This window comes from Diplotaxodon limnothrissa, linkage group LG23 (genome assembly GCF_057381915.1).
Source record: "Diplotaxodon limnothrissa isolate DT_005_m linkage group LG23, D_limnothrissa_male_GT1.1, whole genome shotgun sequence".
Taxonomy (NCBI): Eukaryota; Metazoa; Chordata; class Actinopteri; order Cichliformes; family Cichlidae; genus Diplotaxodon; species Diplotaxodon limnothrissa.
The window spans coordinates 36,131,336-36,154,740 of NC_140617.1; the positions used below are offsets into that span (position 1 = coordinate 36,131,336).

Here is a 23,405-nt window from a genome sequence, read left to right on the forward strand (position 1 = left end):
CTAAATGCAAAACTAATGAAAAAACAGTCAGAAAAGATGAGGAGCGGAAAAATGTCAGTGGCTGTAAAACCATTCCGGTGTTCAGGGTTGTGTCATTGTTGCCCCTTTGGTGCACCTGTTGTTAATTTAATCAACGGCAGTACAGTTGTAACTAATTAACAACCCCCTCTGCTTCTTAACTGACCAGATCGATATTCCAGAAGTTTAACTGAGTTGATGTTATGAATAAAAAAGGGCTCCCTCTAGTTTTGTTAGCAGTGGATATTCCCCTTATGCACCCGCCTCAGTTTCTTGCTCTAACAACAATGTCATTTTCCTGTTGTTATCAAATCCACAGCTTATGCAAACTTGATCCCACTTGACTTGCTATATAGCTAAAGTTTCATATAGCTTAATCTTTGGTGCCATTAAGTGTCATTGAGACCCCAAACAATTAAAAACATATCAGAGAACCACGGTGTTGCACTGCATGACACCTGCCTTGATTACCATAGATGTGCACTGCAGTTTATTTTGAATCCCACATACATCATTATGCTGCAGTAAACACTCAGAAGAACACCAAGTGTGTATTAATCCTCCACTTAAAAATAGTCCCTTGCAAATACTACTATTTTAGTGTTTAAGGAGATTATTGAGGTTTTTGTATATATAATTTAAAAATTCTACTAATTTTTTGTGACACATACTTTCATCAAAAGTAGAGCTTAGAGTTTCAAAGACAAAGTTAAGCAGTCTAAAAGTAATACAATACACTCGAAAGCATTGTTGATTTTGGTCATTTTATTTCATAGAGGAAAATACAGAGTGACAGCAACCTCATCCTTCAAAATATTTTTTCTTAAAATGAGCCTCTATATTTAGATAAATGAAATGATGAAAAGTTCCTATGATTATATATAGTCAGAAAAATAATAACAAAAGAACTGCATAAGGCAGGTTTATTAAAAATCCCAAATCCAAAAATAGAGAAGACCTGAAAACAAGACTGAGAAGAGAGCACAACCTGACAAGCGGAGAAAAGGGTAATAAGGAACAGGTGAACGTAATCAGACCCTACCAAGGGAAAGAACAAATGATAGTGCAATCACAGAAAATCACATGGGTTCTAACCTTCAAAATAAAACAGGAAGTAAACTGAGTCAAAATCAAACTCACAAAGTCAACAGTAACCATGAAAGCTGTTCTGGACAATTCTGGGCCCTGCAAATAAGCAACACTTATCACGCAAAAAGCAACAAAAGGATGATCAGGGTCAAGAATATTCCCTAATGTTTTTCAGAGCCAAGTTAATTCTTTGTGTTCAAAGCCTTGTTTTGGCACAGTCCTGCAGCAGCTGAGAGGGTTTTGTGTCATGCTGAAGGGCATGTCAGTGTTAGCATTTTTATTATTTTATTTTTAAAGAGGGCTGCCGTTAGAGTTCATCTACGGCAAGAAGTGCAGACAGGTTAGACATGATCCACAATGCAAAGTTCAGCCTTCAGCTATTGTTTGATGTTTGTTTCATAAAGCCCTTGTTTTGAATTTCCATTGATCTTTTCGACAAGCAGGTTCAGAAGAGCTAGTGTGACCTGTTATTATGGATGCAAGCTTTGAATTATTAGAGCAAAGCAAAAACATGTGTGTGTCTGTGTGTGTGTGTGCACTTGCACACTTGCATTTGCATGTGTCAGTGTTCATACTTTATAGTCAAGCAGCTATGCTTGATTATGCAAGTGGAGTTCATAGCATTTAGCCCTGTGGACTACTTATAGACCTCTCAGTGCTTTAAGAGATCAAAAGGAGAGGGAGACGTGTGACGTGGTGTTTGTGATATGAACTGTTACATAAATGAATGCCAGGTAGAGCTGAGTGATATGTTGAATGCAGATTTTTATCGTGGTTTCAAGGCAGCCACTCTGTATTTGTGTGTTTGCTGTTTATTAGGGAAAGCAGTAAAAAATACAATTTTAAGCTCTCAAAAGCAGTTTGTATTTACATTGTAAGTTGCATTTTGCCACAATGCTGTTTGTCATTTTTGCAAATATGGTCTATTAATTGCATTTTACAGAAACTGTCTGTAATTTAAAGAAAGATTAAATGAAAGGTAAAAAATGTGCAACTACCAGTCGTTTAAAACCAATCACACACTCAGCCCTCCTGATAGCAGCTTGTGGTGCCCCAAATGCAGAATACAGATTCGTATTGTACTACAGTCAAAACCTGGAACGGTTTTGGTAAAATGATAAAAACGGAACTGTACAATTTCGGGCTTTAGTTTCACAGGATCCCATTCACTCTGACACAAGATACAGTCAAAGAGTTATTCACTTTTCAGAAGATCTTTTCTACAAGTTAATGTTAGCTTCCTTACTAACGTCTTTGGGATACTGTAGTAGTAAGATAATAGGCTAGCAATTGAATTTGCATTGAATACAGACTACTCGAGGGCACAAGAGTACTGTTAGCCTAACATTATTTGTTACTCAAATAGATGGTATTAAGGATTGACCCAGTTATACCTTGAAGTTATAAACTGGTTTCTGAAGTATCATTTTGAAACCTTGAAATGAGGGTTCTGTTGTTGCTGTCTTGGTTTAAAAAATCCAGTGTGACAAGGAGGGGCAGGTCTGACCATGATACCGAACACTCAGAGTACCAGGGATAATCCTGCTGTTTGAAACACAGCGTGACTGAGATTTAAATACAGATTTAATGTTTTATTCTGTATGACCCAAAATGAGTGAATGAGCCCATAACTTCCTAATGAAAGTGTTTACATAGGTCAGCAGTGATCTGGTAAAGTTCTGCATTGGTTTATTTTTCCAACCCAAAAGCTATACCAATGTCTTATAGCTTGTATGACTTCTCCTGTACCTTTACATGAATTTTTGATGGGGTTAAATTGTGCATTGAGTCTTTGTTGGCTGAATTTAGCTGCATGTGTTAGTTTGTCCAGCTGAAGCAATAGTTTCCTTGCGGCTGTTCACATGCTACTGTAGAGTCTTTTGAAAATTTGGTCAAATCAGCAATTGGACTCTCTTTTGCTCAATACAAGCCCACAGCTAAGACTAGCTAGTTAGCTAGCTAGGTAGTTAGCTGTATGCCAAATAAAAAGAGATACTTCAACAAATTTTGTGTTTTTGATAAATGCAGTAATGAATAATAATTAAGTAAAAAGCCGTAACACAGGCATTTGGTTATTTCAGAATGGACTTCATGTCACTGGGTTATATTAGCTAACACGCACTAACTGGTACAGTGTACGATATTTGTTTCTGACCTGGCTTTTGTTAGACAGAGTGGCATGGAAAAAAAAAGATTAAAACTGACCCACAACCAAATGCAATTATTTCAGGTTTAATTTATCAAATGACATTTTCTGATAATCAGTTGGATTTTGAGGCTGTAATTTATATTCCAATTTATGCCATTTAGATATCATCTTTTATTCATATGAATTTTTTTTTTTTGATTAAACACCTTCGACTCCAATGTCCCCAAATCCATGGATTTTCAATATGTTCTAATTTAAAAACTGTTACTTTAATGATTTAATGTAAATCAACAAATTTTTTTTAACTGCTAATCAATACAGTGTAGGTAGTTTTTTTTTCTTGTTGTTACCATAATGAAATGAAGAGATAAGGTAGCAGAGAAGCTTCAGTGATATTGATAATCTGTGTCATGTATTGGAAAATGTGTTGGAAGTCCATATAATCTATAATATGTGTGGTAATGCTTACTGTTAATGTTACTGTTGAAGACCTCTTATTATGTTGCTGTAATTTTTGCTGCATAATAATATCACATAATGGAGCCTCATCTCAGTCTTTGCTCAGTGAATACATCCAGTGGCTAACTGCCAAGCAGCCAGCTTTTAATCAGGCCAGACTTAGCCTAAATCATTTTGAATTTGCATTTCACTTTGCTGCTTTTTTTAACTGTCTGATTATCAGTCGTTTGAGCTCGCACATCTGATAAACAAAAGGCACAGATACCTCCTCATGACCCAGTTCAGTTGAACAGGGAAGGATGCATTTCCTTCATATCATTTTTATTTTTACAAATTTTTACTTGATCGCAAGATGGAGGGATGGACAGTTTTGGTGAAGGGGGAGCACAAAATGTTTCAAAAGCAAACATGTTCGTTGCTTGTCTTGTATGATCTATAGTCTAATTAGGTATACAGTTACACAGTCAGCATTTTAACTAGGAGGTGGTGCTATAATCTTATTTTAAGATGACAATGCCAGTAGTCTCCAGTAATATGAAACCAGCTGAGGGACAGGTTGAAAAGGCAAATGGACATTTGGTTTCCTTTAAAGATGATAGGTGCTTTCACCTTAATGCTGTAATCTAATTGTATTCCCGCAGTCCCTTATTCTGTTAGGTAACTGCTTACCTGCATTGCTATTTTTAAAACACCTCAAATCCCTTACATCTTCACTCTCCTTCTGATCCGTCTTTCAGAACAATTTTAGTAAATCACATGTGTTAACTAAAATATACCCTCTCCCCCCATGCCTTCTTTTTCAGGATAACTACAACAGCAGCATGTATGATGGATCTCAGGAGGTATCCTCTGGATGAACAGAACTGCACTCTGGAGATAGAGAGCTGTGAGTAGACAGGCCTAATGCCTTGTGGGCTTGACAGATCAACAGCGGCGCACAGGCAGAGTGTCTCATGTGTGAAATGTTACAGATGCATGAAAGAATGTGCAACCTGAGGTACAGCAGCGGTTGTGTGTGTGTTTCTCTTCTGTGTTCTGTAGCCTTTCTTTTAAATCTGTACCAGATGGATGAGGGTAGTATATATGACTATGACAAATACTTAGCTAATTTCATTCAATATTATACTTCTATAAAGATTTGGGAAAGTTTAAAAGACCAATCTAGTGCAGTTATTTAGTTAGAAGTCATGCTTTCTTTTGCAAATGTTTGCACCTCATTTAACCTCGTAAAGATCCACTAGGTTGCCATGTGCTACTTAGGGTAGGAATAGTTTCAGACTCAATTCTACCTCTATAAATGGAATCTTATACCAGAAGTACTGTAAGGTTAAAATGCATGTAGGAAAGTAGTTTTGAAAAGTAACAGCGTCAAGTTTCTGAAACCTGCTGCTAAAATTCAACCCTAATACAACTCCTTAGTAGTTCGTCAGTAACCTGGTGGGTGTAATGAAGTAACATTGATGACAAAATAACAATTACTTTTGGAGACTATAAAAGAAAACCTCAAAAAAAAAAGGAGTCTGTGCAAGACTTTACCCTCTGTCATGCATTTTCCTCTGGTTGCTTGCTGGTTCTATTGTAGCAAATATAATATTGAACTACGTCTACATAATCTGTGTCAATTATGCAGAACAACACAGGGGTTATTGTTCTGCATGCAGAGATATTTTTTTTAAACAAGCAATAAAAAGAGCTATAAATGCAAAACAGGAATATAGACAAACAGCAGGCCAAGGCATCAACCTGAGGGCAAGTCATTTAAAAATAAAAGTGATAAGTATATGGTAAGCATTCATTTATTGGTCACCTAACCAATGTAAGTCTAGTATTCGCTCTATTTTTAGCTCATTTAAGCCATTGGCCTATTTAATAGGTACACCTAGCTAGTTTCAGGCTGAACCCTATTTTGCTTTCAGAGCTGCCTTTCTTGTGGCACAAATTCAGCAAAGTCCTGGAAACATTCCATATTGACATGATAGTGCAAAACACTTAGCCCTCAGTCGATGTTTTCTCTTTTTTTGATCATTCATCACTGTGTAGAAAAATCTCAGCAGTTTCTGAAGTACTGAGATCAGTCGGTGAGACACCAACAGCCATGCAAAATTCAAAGTCACTTAAATTGATCTCTCTTCTTCAATCTGTGCTCACAATCAGCTCAGCTCTTGACTATGTCTACATGCCTAAATGTGTTGAGTTGCTGTCATGCGATTGGTCGATTGGATATATTTTGTTAACAATCAGTTTACTTATCCATTTCAGGATCCAGTGTGCCGGAGCCTATCCAGCCTATATAGGGCGAGCATGTAGAGTTGGAGGGAAATTCACATTCACACCTACAGCCAATTAGGAATCACCAACTGACTTAGAGTAACAAGGTTAGGTTAGATTAGGTTATATGTGGCCATTTAGCTGCTAAATGCTGCAAATGACTTTGGCCCTGTTCTGTTTTGTGCTGATAGCGAGCAGGCCATCGCGGCTTTAAACAGGGCTGATAAGAAACAGTGACACGAAACCGTGATGGCGTGGGCCAAAACAATGAGCTGAAAGACACCAAAGGGCTCGTTACAGACAGGGCATCCCATCTCTCTGTAGGGTGTGTTATTACGAATAACTGGGATGCCATTACACGTGTTATGTCGATATAAAAATATTGATTCAAGCAGATTTAAGTTAGACATTTCACATATTTATTTGTGAGAACTCCTCAGCGTTTGAATGCTGTATCACTTAGCAGCAGTGAGTGTCTCTGCTCGTCCTTTACAGACATCCTCAGGGCACCACTTGGTTTCATGTCAGCCTTCTGATTGGGCACTGATTTACACCTGGCATGCCAACAATACGGCAGGATAGGATTAGGCTTATCAGGAACACATAGAGTTTAAGGCTAGTTAGAGCCAATGTCTCGGCTAGAGTAAGAACAAAGCACATTGTAGATGTTTGTATTTATATTGTTTTTGGTATCATCCCCACAAAAATACTAAAGCAAGATCTGCTAATGGCACTGGATATGTCTATTTTATAATTCTTCTGACATTTTCCAAACCCCAAGTAAAGCTATTAAGAAAAGCGCCTGGTACTTGGAAACAACTTCAAAAGTGTTTTTTTATTTCCTTCCCAAATGACAGCCCAGTTGGATGATCAGCAACACTGCATGTCTTGGTCTCCAGTGATGGTTAGACAGATGGTTACACCTTGGTGTGCATGTGTGTGTGTCTGCGCACGTCTTCTTCTACAGATGGCTACACCACAGACGACATCGAGTTCTACTGGAAGGGAGGCGAGTCGGCTGTGACGGGGGTGACACGGATCGAGTTGCCTCAGTTCTCCATTGTCGATTACAAGCTGGTGTCCAAGAACGTAGTCTTTTCCACAGGTAAATGCTTCATCAGCTGGATTACCTCTGGGAATAATGCACGGTGAGGCTAACTAGGGGATGTGACATTTTAGATCATATTGTCCATTTCATGCACTGGCCTGTTTTCGGGAGCTGATTATTCCATCAGTTTCTGCAGCAAACATGCCAAAATGTCTGTTGATCTTATATCAACAGATATAATATATATATTGGTGCTTTTAATTGGATTGAAATGAGGAAATGCGCCGTCTTTGAAGTATCCCTCATGCAGCAGTAGGCAACGCAAGCTTGTTGGAATGGTGCTTAAGCGGGACATGTGGTAAATTAGAAAGTATATCATGCCCACTTCTGGCAGTTCTTGACCCAGAGAGGTGAAGTTTAATGGATGTAATGGTTCAGTTATTGTGCTATCAGTAGGAAATGTAGCTGAAGACTCTTATCAAGTCAGTGTGATTGCAGCAGTCTGATTGAGAAGCCCCTGAAAAATTGGTTTCAAATACAATAATAATAAATAGTCATAATTAAAGACATGAATGTCTAAGTTTGTAGTTATTATTTATGAAAACCTCAGTTTCAATTCAGTTTTATATAGATAATACGATATGATTTATATAGCCCCAAACCACAACAGCTATCCTTTCAAGATGCTTCATAGTGTAAGGTAAAGACCCTAAAATAATGGGGAGAAAGCCCAAGCAACTAGGCAACCCCTATGAGTGACCACTTGGCGACAGTGGGAAGAAAAAACTCCCTTTTAACAGGAAACAAACCTCCGGCAGAACCAGACTCTGGCAAGGCAGCCTGCTGAACAGCTGGGATTGAGGGGAGGAAGATGGGACAAAAAATGATATTAAACAGTCACACAGCTGTTTGCAGATCTGATCTGAAATGTTGTTCCTTTCAGAAATCGCTCATGTTGAAACAACTAAATTGATGTAGGTTTGAAAGAAAATTGTATCTTAACATAAAAGTTGTATCAACATTTTTTGAATTATTTGTATAGCTTCATTCACTGTCATCACAATACAGTGACAAACACTTGAGGATGAGGATGTTACTTTAATACTGTTACACCCTACTATATTCACTCTCTGTGGGCTAAAATCTCCCGCTGCACTACAAAGCATCCTGCTGCTAGAGCCCAGCCGATATTCAGTGATTCAAATATTGTGATAGTCCGATATGTGGGCAGATTTTTTTCCCTTTCAGAAACACGAAGCATAAACAGATTGTCACGAGCCAGCAGATCTCAGACCTTATTTATCATCAAATGACCTTTAACCTCTAATGAAATGTGGATGACAAGAAACACTGAGGAAGAGTTTCAGTATAGTTAGAAGGCAAAATGACAGGTTAAGGCAACTTGTAAAGTCAATGTATATGAAGGATTTACCGTATCACATTTCATGTTCTAATTCATGTGTGTCAGATCGCTGTAGAGGAGCTATTTTAACAAGTAATCCTCATTTCAATCATATTCCATGAACTTTGATTTGACACGTCGCCCATCCACTGAGGTCCAAAATGAATCAGACTGTTACTGAATGTGTACATTTACGCCGGAACGCAGAGTGTTTATGAACATTTCGAAACCAGCGACCATATAATCTGGTCAGAGGGGACACATCGAGAAAGGCGGCTTCTCCGGAGCCTCGGAAATAAAAGCTGTGTGACATTTAGTAATAATGTAATTTCTCACAGAAGTTATGCTCATGAGGAAGTGCCACGCTGGGTCTGAAAAGGACATGCACAGTAAATCACTCTTTGTTTGCCTTCTCGGGCGTGCGTAACATTTCTGTTGTGGCCGTTCTGTGTTATTTTCTGTTTTTTCATGCTGAGATGCTGTTGAAGCACGCGTGCACCTTTCTCTGTCTGTACTGCACGTGCGGCTGCTTTCCATTTACCATCATACGCGGGTGTCTCTGCCCTTCATGTGAATCACATGTAAGTGTGCCGATGCAAGCGCGTCTCTTGTTTATGAGAGGCGGCTTGTCCCTTGTGGGTGGTGGCTATTATTTTAATGTCCGGTGGTCTGCTCGCCCGCTCAGGATGTGTGAAGCACATCAAAGGCTCCCTGCCAGGCTGCCTAATGATCAGGTCTTGTCCATGTCATGTGCCACTAGCAAGCCTTTAGTTCCCTTCCCTTTTTTTCCTTTCCTGCTATCCCTCCAATCTGTCACTATCTCTCTCCCTCTTTTCTCTTCCTCCTGTTTTCCCTCCGGGCTTTCTTTAATATAACTTTTCTTAGTGCTTTTAAAAGGTGTGCTTGGATGCCAACTACCCTGCTCGCTGCAAGAAAAAAAACCCGGGTTTCAGGGCATCATAAATTCATGTGAAATGAGGCCCTCAACACATCAGTGTTTCTCATTTAAACACACACAAACTGTCTGTTTGCATGCGAGGGTAATATCTGCATGTCCGTATGGAAATGCTTGTATGGCCACTAGGGCAACATTTCTGAGTTAGGTAACATTTAATAGACTGTATAGAAAAGATGGATGTTGCTACCATGGTTTCAAAAGTCTGCTCAGGAACAACTCAAGGAACACAACAAAGCTCGCTTAGTCCCAAACCAATCAAGCATCAGAACAAGCTTGATTCACTGATGTTACCTAATGGATCCAAAGTCCGGCACCCCCAGAGATCCTCTGTGTGTGCATCAGGAGGTCAGAGCTCTTTTTGGCAGAACAGAGAAGCAACAAAATACTAAGCGGGTGGCTTTAATTCTGTGACTCGTTGTTCTTTAAGCCTCGAATATACCTTCGAGTTTGTGTGTTTTAGAAAACAAGAAATGCTTCGTTAACAGCTTTAGAAAAAAAAGCCCTGAAAGTACTCATTTTTAATTAATGTAGGACTGAAATTCATTAAGAAGCTTTTGCAGACTGCGCACAAGGACAAATCTGGCTCACTTTTGCCGAGCAACGGTATTAGAAAAAAAGACTTCACTAAGACTTCTGCTGCATACTTGCGATACACTTTTAAAAGCCAGTAATGCAAACAGTTATATCATGCAGTGCTTCATCTGAGCTGCAGGTAGTCAGCCCAACATAAAAACACGGAAAGCTAAAAAAACAACCTTCATAAAGAAAGCTTGAGCAGCAGGATCCAGTGCAAGATTGGCGCGTATGGGGTCAGTGGATCCCTTAAAGATGCGTCTCATTGCCAGAATCAAACTGTCAGTGGATACAACACAGCCTCTCATTGCTTCTAAACCTTGACAGTAACACTCCTGCGATCAGCGTGTCAAAGCAGACAAAAAAAGTCACCACCTTCAGCCTTACCCAGACTCCACTATATGACTGCCATCATCACCTTAACTCTTCGCCTTTTCTGTTTTTTTCCCCCTCTTCTCCGTCCTCCCTCTCCTCCCTCTCCTCCCCGCCCTCGCACATGGTGTTCCTCCCACTTGCCGATGTTGTTTGGTATAGCAGTTACAGCCAGTACTGCTCTACACCCACACACAAGTGAACCTCAGCCTCCTCTTTTTCTGAGCCACTTCTGCATCTGCTACTGCGGAGATACTCTGCTCCGATTTAGGCTGGAGGAGTTGCCATTAAAGCTGCATCTAAAAGAGTGAATGGGATATTGCCACAGTCTGTTCCTATATTCACACTGCAGTGAAGTGTAGGTTCAGCATGTGTGGAGTTTATTCACTGCTGCCAAAACTGTAAATATTGGAGAATCATTGAATGTGATAAACAACGCATACTTTGTGTATTTATATGAACGCTAACATATGCTCGACTGTGAGATGAAGCTTTGGTTAAAGTTGCACAAAGAATTAAACACAGAAGCTTATGGAATTAGCTAGTTGAGACAATTAATTGATCAGTGAATCATTTAAGCAACTAATCAGTTGATTAGTGAAAGTCAAACGGAGTCAAATTCTTCGTTTTGGCCAAATAAGGTTTTTTGTAACTCATTTTAATCAATACATCCAGGTAAAATTTCACAATCACACAGTATTGGGGCAATGTGTCAGCTAGTGAGCACACCCTAGATATGCCTCCTATAGAAATCGAATTATTTTTTTTCTTTTATTCAGTATAACCCAAAATGATTGACTGAACCCATAAACTAATCAGTAAAGTCTTTACAGGATTAGAGAGCCTTTCCAGTTCTGACAAACCTGCCTACATAAACGTTCTTGCCGATATTGACAAGGGTTAGACTCTCAAACCAACAACTTGTGTCTCTAACCCTAAGATGTAGCTTTTACTTTAGATTTGATTGTTGTTAAGCTGACTGGAAAACCAAATATACCAAACAACATCCATGGATGTCTGGTGCTTGGTGAGGTAACTTTGGAACAACCAATCAAATTGGCACGAGGATCTGTTAACACCAAAATCCCTACTTTAGGCGTACATGCTTTACTTGTATTTATTTGTAAGTGGAAGTGATGGGATAATTTGGGATATTTTATTACACCTACACAGCAAATCCAGCATGTCCAAATTAACACTGTCGGATTTGATTTCAACACTATTAAAGTGTCTATATGGGTCCACACCAGAGAGTGTTAATTTAACTCTTTTTGGAGAGTTGGTACGTTAACTCTGATTTAGTGTTAAACACCAAATCTGTCTGGAGTTGATAATTTAACACTTGGTGTTAAGAGTTTATATATTAACTCTCAAAGAGTATTTTAGTTTAACTACGTAAGAGTTATCTTCTAATTCATTCTAAAAAGCGGGAATTTTACTGTTCTGAACTTCTAGAAATTTCTTTTGGAAATAAACATTTACTAAAAAGATGCAATGGTTTTTGAAAAACATTTATTCTGAACTGTGCACCACAATTTCAAAACATTTTCTGAAAGATGTAACAGTGTACATGTTCTCACTTTCATTAGAATGTTGTTTATCAAAAGGTCTGACATGGTAAATGCAAATAACAGCATTCTCATCACTTATTTCTTCAATACAATATGCATGTCCTTCATTCATCCCTTTGTGGAACTTCAACGCACTTCTGCTCTCCCCCATATTCCATCTTCACAAGCATATCCTGTGCGGAGATTGAATAAAAATTAGTTGACACTAATTAACGGCACAAATAATCCAGTAAACAATTGCAGCACAGTAAAAAAAAAAGGAATCCTCTTTGAGCCATTACTTGTGTAAAGTATTTTCCCAAAAGACAAGGACACAGGCAACAGGTAATACTGAACTAAATGTAAAACCTCAACTTTTTTCATTTTTACATAAACCGTGTGCACAAAACTCTGGAGGGATCTATGCTAACGTAGAACCCAGTCAGGACGTCAGCTACTGCTGTTTGCTCGTTTTTTTATTTTTTTTTTTATGGGCGATCGTTTTCAGGCTTCAAGTAGCACCATTATACCAACATTTCACATTCTAGACATTGTTTTAGGTGTATTTGACCAAAAGTTTGACTGAAAATTCACATGCAAGCTTTTTTTCAAGGCTGTGGTATTTGCCCGCAAACAATACCTTTCAGCTAGCTAAAACAGAATATTATGCTATCAGCGAGCAACATGGCTAATGCCTTTCACACAGCTTTGTCTCAACTCCAAAGAGCCACAGAAGTAAAAGCTAATAACAATTGAAACAATCTTTGAAAAAATGACTTACCAAGCATGGCAAACAACTCAAATATGTAGAGCAAAATGTTCTGAAACGGCTTCACTTCAGCTTCGATTGGAGCCGTGCTGGGGGCGGAGTCTGTGAATTTACTCTGTTGGTGTCATAGCCCCTCTAGGAGTTCAGAGTTAAGAGGTCAAGAGTTAATGTTTCCATTGTAACACCTCCAGATTTGACAGAGAAACACTCATTTTTAACACTCGATTTTAACTACTATCATTTTACACCTCAGAGTTACATTAAAAGAATGTGACTCTGCTTAGAGTAAAATTAACTCTACTTTTGCAAGGAGACTATTAACACCAAAAAATTTAACACTTTTGAATTTGCTGTGTAGTTAGGTGTAATATTACTTTAGCATGTGTTCATGTTTGTAATTAGTCGAGTCATTCGTAATGAGTCATTTGGCACCGGGCCCCGAGAGTTGAGGCTCGGGTGTGAAATTTATGGTTTTCAGGGTTTTTATCGTTAGCTCGGTTTCCCTGGGTGTTTTCCCATGTTGTAGTTGTTTTATTTTGAAAGAAATATTTACGCGTTACCATAGCGATCAGAGAGCATTAAGAGGCAGCGAGGAGGATGTTACTCTGTGTTGTTGGCACATTTCTGGAGGAATAAGTTACACAATTACACAGTGAATTTGCGTTTATTATTATATTTACAAAATACCACAGTTTTTGTCTTGGTCGTATCATTTTATTTTGTTGTATTTATCCGCGACACCGCAAAGGCTGGTCCGTAAAATTATTCTGACATTAAACCGGTCCGTGGTGCAAAAAAGGTTGGAGACCTCTGGACTAGATGGACAAAACTATCAGGCCACACCTCATAATCTGAATTTTGTCAAAAAGTGGGTCATTCGAAAGAGCTCACTGAATTTTAGTGCGGGAAACAAATAGGTTGCTAAGTCAACTGATGAAAATTCTACCCTCTTAGATATTCCACGATAAGCTGGTTTTAATGCAAAGTGCAAATGCTTTAGGAGCCACAGGAATTCAGCCATGAAGTGGCTGTGTAAAGTCCCAAAGCAGGGTTACCAAGTGCTCAGGTGCAAAGTGTGTAAAAGTTGCCAACACTCTGCTGAGTTGGCATTAAGATCAGCACTAAAACTGTGCGCCAGGAGCTTCATGGCATGGCAGTTCCTGCAGGGGTAATGTGTAGGTGGCCTAGTCCTTTTGTCTATATACTTCTGTATTTCTACATGGTTTTTATCTTGAAGGACGCAGTTATAGAAATAAAAAGAAATAAAAGTGGCATTAAAACTGAACAAATGTTATCTACTTGATAAATAAATTAAATGAAAACCGAAAGACAAGCAAAAATCATTATGTTTCAGGGACCTTTTTAAAAAATATTTCAGAACTCATGAAGGCACGAAGGTCAAGGGAAAAACGTCTTTTTTGCATCAATAAAGAATATTTTTCTTCATGTTGACTTCAGTGTACATGTATATTGTCTGGTATGTGTTTGTGGTACATGTATAGACTTTGTTGTTCATTTGTTTGTTGGTGATAAAAATTTGATAGGTAGGTGGAAAAATAATGAATTTAAGCCTAGTAGGATTCACTTTCTGGGAACTATGAATATCTTCAGTATAATAAACAAATCCCATATAGACCAGTTGGGCCAACACTGCATTATAGCCTGCTGGTGCGAGACTGTTTTGGGAGTATAATGAGTTAATGTGGGCTTTGTGCATGACATACTAAATAATTCCACTGATCCATCATGATATAAAATGGGGTTTGTGGGTGCTGAATGCTTTAAAAAGTCAAATCAGTCAATAGCACTTAGAGTACATAATAACATTTGATGTATGGCCTGTTTTTGAAATTATATGTTGCCATTTTTATTGCTATCTAACATACAGCTGGTGCTGAATCTTAATGAGATTGGGTGTGGGGGTTTTTTTTTTGTTTTTTTTTTAAGTGACTCTATGAAACTCCACACAAGTGTGTAGTCGATTGGACCCACGCTCACCATAAGTAGCTTTGGCTGACACCCACGGATTGGCAATTACAGCATAATGGGCCCCACTTCTCCTCCAATATAAAACAAAAATGGAAAAATGTCTAAGAATAGTGGGAGTAACAAGCCATAGATAAAATCTATATAGAGACATAATGCTAGGAGATTGATGAGAAACCGTGCCACGCCATTTATATCAGCACTTCATGCACAGTCATGCACAGACTCTGTTTATATTTCAGGTCATGGAAAAAAAATTAATGGCAAAAATGCTCTCTCAAAAGCAGCGCTATAATTTGAAATTCCTGACTTATGAAGCCTCTGAAGCACCGCTACATGCATTTATAAAGCTCAGCATTCTTGTAATGCCAAATCCTTCAGAATCCACCCATGAATTATGGAGGTGGATGATGTGGAGAATTGATAAATCAAAACGTGGTGAAATTTTTATCACTGTCCTGAATATTGTGTCACATCTGTCTGATGCATGACTGCAGTTTTGTGTGCGCGTGTGAGAGCGAGTCAGTGTGCGTTTGCGCGTTTGAAGGGGATGCTTGTTACCATGGCGACCCATGCTGCTGGGGTTGCTGTGGAAACTGAAACAAAAACACGAGGTGTCCCTGCATGCTTCTCAGAAGAACAAAGTTAAAACATTATCAAGTGAATGCAAAAATAACGTCTAAGGGATGTTAATATGTTTCATTTTACCAGTTTTTATATTACACGCCATGAACCTTCAGAGGTTCTTGCCTACTTTATCTCTCAACCACTCGTCTCTGTCTCGCTTATCTTAAGGTGCCTACCCTCGACTGTCTCTGAGCTTCAAGCTGAAGAGGAACATCGGCTACTTTATTTTGCAGACGTACATGCCATCAATCCTAATTACCATCCTCTCCTGGGTGTCCTTCTGGATAAACTATGATGCGTCAGCAGCCAGAGTGGCTCTAGGTAAGTAGTGGTGACTGTTTAAGAGCAAGTATTTTTCTTTCTCAGATGAGGTCAGGGACTGGTAGAAATCAGAAGCTGCCTTTCTTCCTTCAGCTTGATTCCCAAAATAGTCTGAACTTCTCCTGTTATTGTGTCTGAGCTTTGGGAACTGGCCTGTAAATGGATGGACTAAATGGTGATAGATTTGAGGAAAAGTGCCATCCTGTATGTCTTAATGGACTGTTTTTATCCATTGTGACAGTTTCTGTAGGGCAAAAGTACAAATTCACTGAGAAGCCTTCACGAGCTACAAATTCATCACATATCTAATGGGCATTATTTAACCTCTACTTGAGTGGTGCAGTTTAGTAGCACTCAACAATGCAGAGATCAAGTAAACAAGTCAGTGGTATGTAATTATGGAGATTTCAAGCTGGAGGCTGAAGCATAGTTTTGCCTTTGTGTAAAGCTGAGCCGACCACACATCAGGCAAGTGCAATGGTCAGGATATGAAGGCAGCCAAGGTAATATCTCAGGTGCAATTTATACATAGTGCTTTCCACAACACTCATACTTGACATGCTAAATAGGTAATTAAGTGTTCATTAAGCTACACCTCTAAATAACAGAGGTCCAGTTCAAGCGTAAGGAGTAAGGAAACAGCTCTACTGCCTATTTCTGAGAGAGGGTGGTCTCTTCCTTTAGTTTTTATAAACCCCAAAACAAGATGAAACTCAAAAGAAGTATATGTGATATAGCTTTTGTTAGCGCTAATATTATGCAAGGTAGCCATAAACCATGTTTAGCCGTAAGTACTAGCTGTGAATACTGCTGTAAAAACAGCATACTGTCTGTACTAAGATTGTGTTGAACATTTATTAGCAGCAACATGGCAACCAGAGATCACTTCAAGTGACGACAGGCAAAATAACCACTGGTGACTTGAAGTGGGCGAGTCCCGAGTTACACTGTTCTCAACTTTGTAATTGCTAATGCTAACTTCAATGTTGCTTTGCAGTTAGTAAAATAACGTTTTGGTTACTTTGAGCAAATCACTACTTTATGGAGTTTAACTACCCAGCAAACATAGTGAAAACTGTGACATTATTCGATGGATCAAAGCGGTTTGTGGTAAGATTACGCCACAAATGAACAGATGTTGATATTTCCTCAAATTTTTGTGTTTCAGCAATGTCTACTCTTACGAAGCAAGAAATGTCAGTCATACATACAACAAAGAAAGAAAATGGATGTGTGTTTTTTTTACAGCATTGGAGTGATAAATAATTTAGATATGAAATAGATGCAATCAGACAGCCACTCTGCATAAATCCAGATAAGTTCAACATGTAATACACAATCAGTTGTGTGTTGCTTACTTGCTTATCTGGATAGTCACCACCATTTACACTCTGTCCCCCAGTATTAGTATAACCTTTTAGAGCAGTCTGATCTAAGTCTTTATTAGTTCTCTAATCATTTTTGTTCTAACAATATGTCAGAAAGTGTGTTACATAATATAACAATTGTGTGAAATATCATTGTTTAACGCTACTGGTTAAACGAAGTAACACATTTTTAACCAAACAGATGATGAGATGGTGAGCCTTTCGTTAGTAAGATTTCCCATTGTTAGAGATGCTGTAGGTGGTTGGAGAGAACTAACATTGTCAGATACCCTTCAGGGACTATTTTGGAGCCATTTCACAGTGAAAAGAGAAGGCTCTCTCTGAACTGGCAACAAGCCACGGATTCATGCAGCAAAGCCTCCGCAACCGGCAAACTTTTCCAAAAAAAAAAAAGAAATTCCAAGTTGTGCTAAATAAATGATGCCATGGAAAATGAAAGCACAGCTTTATGTGCTAATCTTGAATTAGGAATATTTGTAGTTGTTTTCCTTTATTGACTTTTCATAAAATGCTTTCATAACACTTAACTATCCCAACTAGGCAAATTAAGGCAGAAGGGGCCAGACCTTTAAAATCCCAGACTGTAATCAGTTGGCAGTAGTAGCCAACAAGTAGTCAAGTTTGGCTGCAACTAAAGATTTAAACGAATCAGTTGATGACTGATTGGGTAATTATTCAGCTTCTAAAAGTGTAAGGTGACCTTTTGAGGTTGGTTGTCCAAAATCCAAAGACAGGCAATAAATCTGCAGTGCTGCTCTGCCGTTGTGGACAAACTTGACGGAAACTTTCAGGTGTGGCTGGAGATGGGTGAGCAGTAAATGTTTGCCCAGGGGCCAAATAGTTCAATCTGGCCATGCCAATTGATTGCTGCTTCAGTCCTTCAGTTCAGTTTGTAAGGATAGATAATGGACCAGTAATGACCTTAACACATCATCATGCTTTTTGGAAAACATGTTTTGATCCATTACCTTTCAGCAGCATCCATCTGTTCCCCTGCTACCCTGGAGGGAATCTGTGTGTGTGTGTGTGTGTGTGTGTGTGTGTGTGTGTGTGTGTGTGTGTGTGTGTGTGTGTGTGTGTGTGTGTGTGTGTGCATATACTTCTCTTTTACTGCACGGTTTCTTTACGTATCTTTTCGTCGAGGCATGTATGCAATATCCGGTCATTATCGTATGCCTTGGAGTGTATGTCTGCTTTTTTTGTATGTGTGATAGCTGCAATATCCGGCATGTAGCTCGACAGGCGAAAGGCAACCAGAGGTCCATTCTCTACTCCTGATGGACCTTTTTGAGCTTTCAGCAGATATCTTGATTGTGGAAGAGGCTGTGTGTGTGTGCATGGATTGCTCTTTGTGTCTATGTGTGTGCACACACCTGCCGGTAAAAGCAGTGTAATGATCAGGAGGAAATCAATTCCAGGAGGCAGCAGGCAAACAATTGAATTGTTTGAAGGAGAATCTCATTTTCCTGAGCAATTCCAAAGGATTGCAAAGTTACAAATTACCTGCTTGCACCTTAATCTGGTTGCAAGCTTTTTTCCACAGTCAGGACCTTTATTCATACTTGTATTATGTGTACAGTTAGGGTACAGTTAGCTGTACAAGAACACTTTTAGAGTAACATAAGACACATAAGTTTGAAATCAGTATATGTTTGTTCAAACTTTTGAAATTTTCATATGGAATTTTTACCTATTAAGAGATGGAGATCTTTTAGCAAAAGGCCGACTACATGTAAGAGAGTTGATTTGAAAGGTCAATTTTATACTTCCTGATGATGGCTGTGTTTAGCATCTAACCTCATCTAACATCTAACCAGTTTAATGTTGACCTGGTGAATGTTGAGAGGTTAAAGTTTATAGACAGTGTGCTACAATTCCAATGTCAGGCTGTTTTAGATTAGATAATACATATCATAACCATCTATCCATTTGGATAGGTGGGATACACCATTGGCAGGTTACCAGTCAGTCACAGGGCTAAAACCGACAGGTAACCATTCATTCTCAGATTCACACCTCAAGCCACTTTAGAATCGTGAGTTAATCTAACATTCATGTCTTTGGACTGTGAAAGAAGAAGCAATACCCTGAGAAAACCCACACGCAGAGGGGAAAGCATGCTCAGCACAGAGAGGCCACTGATGTGTGGATCACCAGTGAGAACTTAGAAGGTCTGATAAATCTTTAACTCTTACCCCTTGGACATCTACTGGGAGTAGCCCCCCAAAAAACACATCTTTATTGATATATACTGAGGCGTCAAAACTTGTCATTAAGGGTACAAAATAACTCTACAAGCTACTGAGTGACCTCTTAAGTTACAAAGGCACATAAGGGGTAGTTTCCAAAGTTTGAGATAGAGACCTATTTGCTCCAAAATCATCTGTTCATGTTCATCAGTCACTTAGCTCCAGTGCCCTCAACAGCCATGCTAGTTACCACTTTTGTTGCGCATGCACTAAAATAACTTAATTTTAATGTCAGAAAAAGTAGAAGTATGTCAGTAGAGTTCTGCTTTCTGCCCCAGAACTTCAAATGCCAAAGCTGAAACTCTACAGACTGCTGCCAAGTTTTCTTAGCTTTCCAAGATGTAAGTATATCTGTTTAGTTTAGTTTGCAGTCCTACTAGACTGCCTGTACCCCTTGAAGAACAAAGACATTTTTCTAATGATTGTCAAACCACATCTTTATGGACGTATTACTACATTTTTATGTCTGATAGGACTGCACGCGGGGCGCGTGCAGTCCTATCAGACTGACAGTTTGCGCTGTCTGCAAGTGATGAATTGAAGTGTTCAATTAACACTGCTTTGATTTACCTCCTGTGCCTGTCATTTTACAGGCATAACGGGATTCTGTATAATATATCTTTTTCTCTTTTCATAATGTGGAGCTGTGTTCCTAATGGCCTATTGGCACATGATTAGAGGAGATTTGATTGCCGTGCGCCTTTGTTCCAGCTGTTTGGGTGGAAAAGAGATTTGGGGACATATAACAAGAGAAAGGTGGGGGAGGGGACTCTTAAAAAAATGTGCTGCATGAGCAAAGAGGGAAATCACCACAAAATGATGGCAAGATTAAGAAGCGGGGAACAATGAGACAAGACAAGGTGGGGGGAAGGAGGAGGGGAGAGACCAGAAGGAAAGGGAGCAAGAGAAACCCCATCAAACTATATTTCTCCCCAAAGAGTGTAACACCGTGATGAAAGAGGAGGGAGGCCCACATGCGCGTGGCCCCTTGATTAAATTGTCCGAACAGGGAGCGAGGGAGGGGGCAAATGAAAGGAAGTGAGGACTGGAAGAAGAGAGGGAGCGAAGGACAGAGATTAATGGTACAGCTCAGCGAACACCTATAAAGAACAAGACTGTCATTATGTGGAGGGAAAAAAAAGAAAACCAGATTGCACCATCCAGTACGGGTGGTGGCACTGAGCACGTGCACATGCGAGCAAGCTCATGCGCATTCAGACCTGCAGTGCACACACGCGAGTGCTGTTTAGCCTTGTAATGTGCCAATAAATCACACGAAGGCTTGGACAGACCTTAGCTCTCCTGCACCCTCCTCCGCGACCCCCCTCTGACTGCTCCATGTCTCGTTGCTCTACTTTATGGCACATGAACCAAAAACCTTTGTGTGAGTTAAAGAGAATTCAGTGTTCATGCTGTTTGCCCATCCTTTCTTACGGTGGGTGCTCAGGGGTCATCGTAAAATGCATTGACCCTCATCCAGTTCTATATGTGGCTATAATTTTACGAGGCTCACCTCATGCTGTCGTTCTGCCATGTGTGAAGGTGCTCTTACTGTCAATGGTGTGTTTTATCCCTAGTAGTTAAGGTTACCAGGAGCTGGGGGCTAGATACATGCAACACTATTCTGATGAGTTATTTCTGCTTGGTAACCAAGGGGGCAGTTGGATGTTACAAGGCAGACCTTTGAATTTCAATGAGGCAGACTTTGTGCACCTACCTAGCAGCTTGTGCCTGCTGATCGCTTTTATATTTAATCCTGTTTACAACGGGCAAATTGTTTTAGGATTTTCAAATCAAATACATGCCCTCACCCTTGCTGCTATTTCTTGCTGTTTCTCTGGTTCTTGATGATAGCAAGCACCATAATCTTTTTTTTTCTCTGCCAGGTCAGTCGTGCTCGTAACTAGCAATGGAAACAGCCACAGTACAAACATGTTTTTTGTAAAAATAGCCTTGTTACTGTAGTAACGACAAAGACATCTGCTGGAGTTTTCAGTGTGACCTTAAGGTTTCGGTCGAGACAGCAGCATCTGTTTAAAGACAGTCTCGGACTAATTAAGCGTCAGATATACCATCCAGGATTGATTATGAAGATTGGTCATGAGGAAGCCTCGGAGAAAAAAAAAACAGACTTCCTCCACAGTTTGTCTTTGAAACATTTTGCTGAGTGATCTAAATCCAGTAATGTTACTGTGATTAGTTTAAAAGCCTCAATTAAAAGGATAACAGTCCGAGAGGTGAGGGTTTTTTGTTTGTTTGTTTTAATGAGGTAAGCCAAGATATGCGATTATATAGGGCAGCAATGGCATACTACATGCAAGTGGGTTTTTAAATATTTCGTGTGTAAGATACACCCAACAAGTAAGCCAGATGTTAGGTTCAGCTTCTTTGCAGTCTAACATGTTTTGAGCTTTTCTTTTGATTCTTATTGTCTATTTAGTCAGACCCAGAAGACCTACCTGCATTTTTGTTATTTTCAACAAGGTACAATAGCATAAAAACACTACAATGCATCCATATAAATCAAAAACCTCATCACTTCTTCATGAGCATGTCAAGACATGGCTTCTATTTTTGATCGTCGTGCTGACCTCCTACTCTGTGCCTTCTTTCATGGATCTCAAACTTGTGGAAAGAGCAAACGTGAATTGTTGTTTCAGGATTCTAGTAGACTTCAAGAGTAACATCCTAATAGAGAAAATTCATTAGAGATGATGGGGCTGTGCCAGCAAATGGTACAAAAGTACACAGGAAGATGATTTTGAATATAAAACCAACTAAACTTAAGTCATGTTTTATAAGCCCAGTCCATCACCTCATTAGATAAACAGTCCAACCAATTGTTATCCCTTTGGTTCAGCTACCTAGTCTTTCTAAAGTAGACATGTTCGTCCTTAACAAGACTTGGATTTCTTAAAGTTGGCACCATATTTTCCATAGCTAACATCTCCTGAGGGCTACTGACATCTCTGTTCTATACAAACTATATAGTGCGTTGCCTTGAGGATCGTTTCTGGCAATTTCATTTTCTCTCTTTTTTCTATTTAAGAAGAAGTGTTTTAGTGCTTGCCGAGAATCTGTAGACCAGTTGTTGTCTCTGCTGTAGGCATTTGCTGTAAATATATAGATCAAAAATACAATGTTTTTTCTTCTATTTGAAGGGATCACCACTGTGCTAACCATGACCACTATCAACACCCATTTGAGGGAGACACTCCCAAAGATCCCCTACGTTAAGGCTATCGACATGTACCTGATGGGCTGCTTCGTCATGGTTTTTCTGGCCCTGCTTGAGTACGCCTTCGTCAACTACATCTTCTTCGGGAGGGGCCCACAAATGCAAAAGAAACTGGCAGAGAAGGCAGAAAAGGCCAACAACGAGAGGGCGGCTAAGTACGACGCGGCAAGGGTAGGTTTGAATTTGATTATTGATCACTGGATACCTGGTGTGTATTATCACAACAGCAGCAGAGAAAATCAAGGAATCTGGGAAGTTTGTTACATATTTGTGAATATTTCAAATCTGCCACCAAAGCCAGCAGTGAAAATGCTTTGCCTTTAAAATCAAAAGCCAAACATGAAAACTTTCGAGTCTTCTTCATTCTAATTTCAAATGCCATCGTTATTGTTATTTAAAAATTAACTATTTATTGTTTTAAGATATTTTTTTTGTTACCAGCACCTGAATACTACTGACAGTAAACATGTAGGTAAGAGTTTTCTAAGCTTAATGTAGCCATAGTGTAGCTGGTGTTGCTGACGTTACACTGTTTGCGTAACTTCAAAAAGTTAATAGACAGGCCCAAATAGGAGGCTTTGTATATACTATAAGTTTGAAGTGAGAAGTTGCAGGATTTAGCTCGGCAGGAAGGCTGATAAAATGTGGCGTGGGTGATAATACGTTGTAGATACTGAATAAAATTTGAACACTGTCTATTTAGCTTTAAAGGCAAACGCTGCTAGCATGCTATATAGCCGACAGCACGGCTGGACGGCAGCTGGTGCGCTGCCAAAACGTTCTGGGAGTGTGAGTACACTGAAGAGAAATGTCTTGCCAAATGAAATGGTGTGATGCTGGACTTGTATGTGATATATGTAGCTGCTTTCAGAAGTTTGTTTTTTCTTTTTGGCAGTGCATGCTAGTAAAAGTGGACCAGATCATTCAGAACTTGTACCTGC

At 39.3% G+C, this 23,405-nt stretch overlaps 1 protein-coding gene across 2 annotated transcripts in view; it reads left to right on the forward strand.

The window, feature by feature from the left end:
• The window catches only part of LOC146608622 (gamma-aminobutyric acid receptor subunit beta-3-like), an 83,573-nt gene that overhangs the window by 55,809 nt on the left and 4,359 nt on the right, over window positions 1–23,405 (forward strand). For both annotated transcript variants that reach the window (XM_085347949.1, XM_085347950.1), the window contains exons 6-9: window positions 4,519–4,601; window positions 6,951–7,088; window positions 15,437–15,589; window positions 22,388–22,635. In XM_085347949.1, the coding sequence (XP_085204075.1) occupies window positions 4,519–4,601; window positions 6,951–7,088; window positions 15,437–15,589; window positions 22,388–22,635 (622 nt within the window). The remainder of the gene's footprint in view (window positions 1–4,518; window positions 4,602–6,950; window positions 7,089–15,436; window positions 15,590–22,387; window positions 22,636–23,405) is intronic.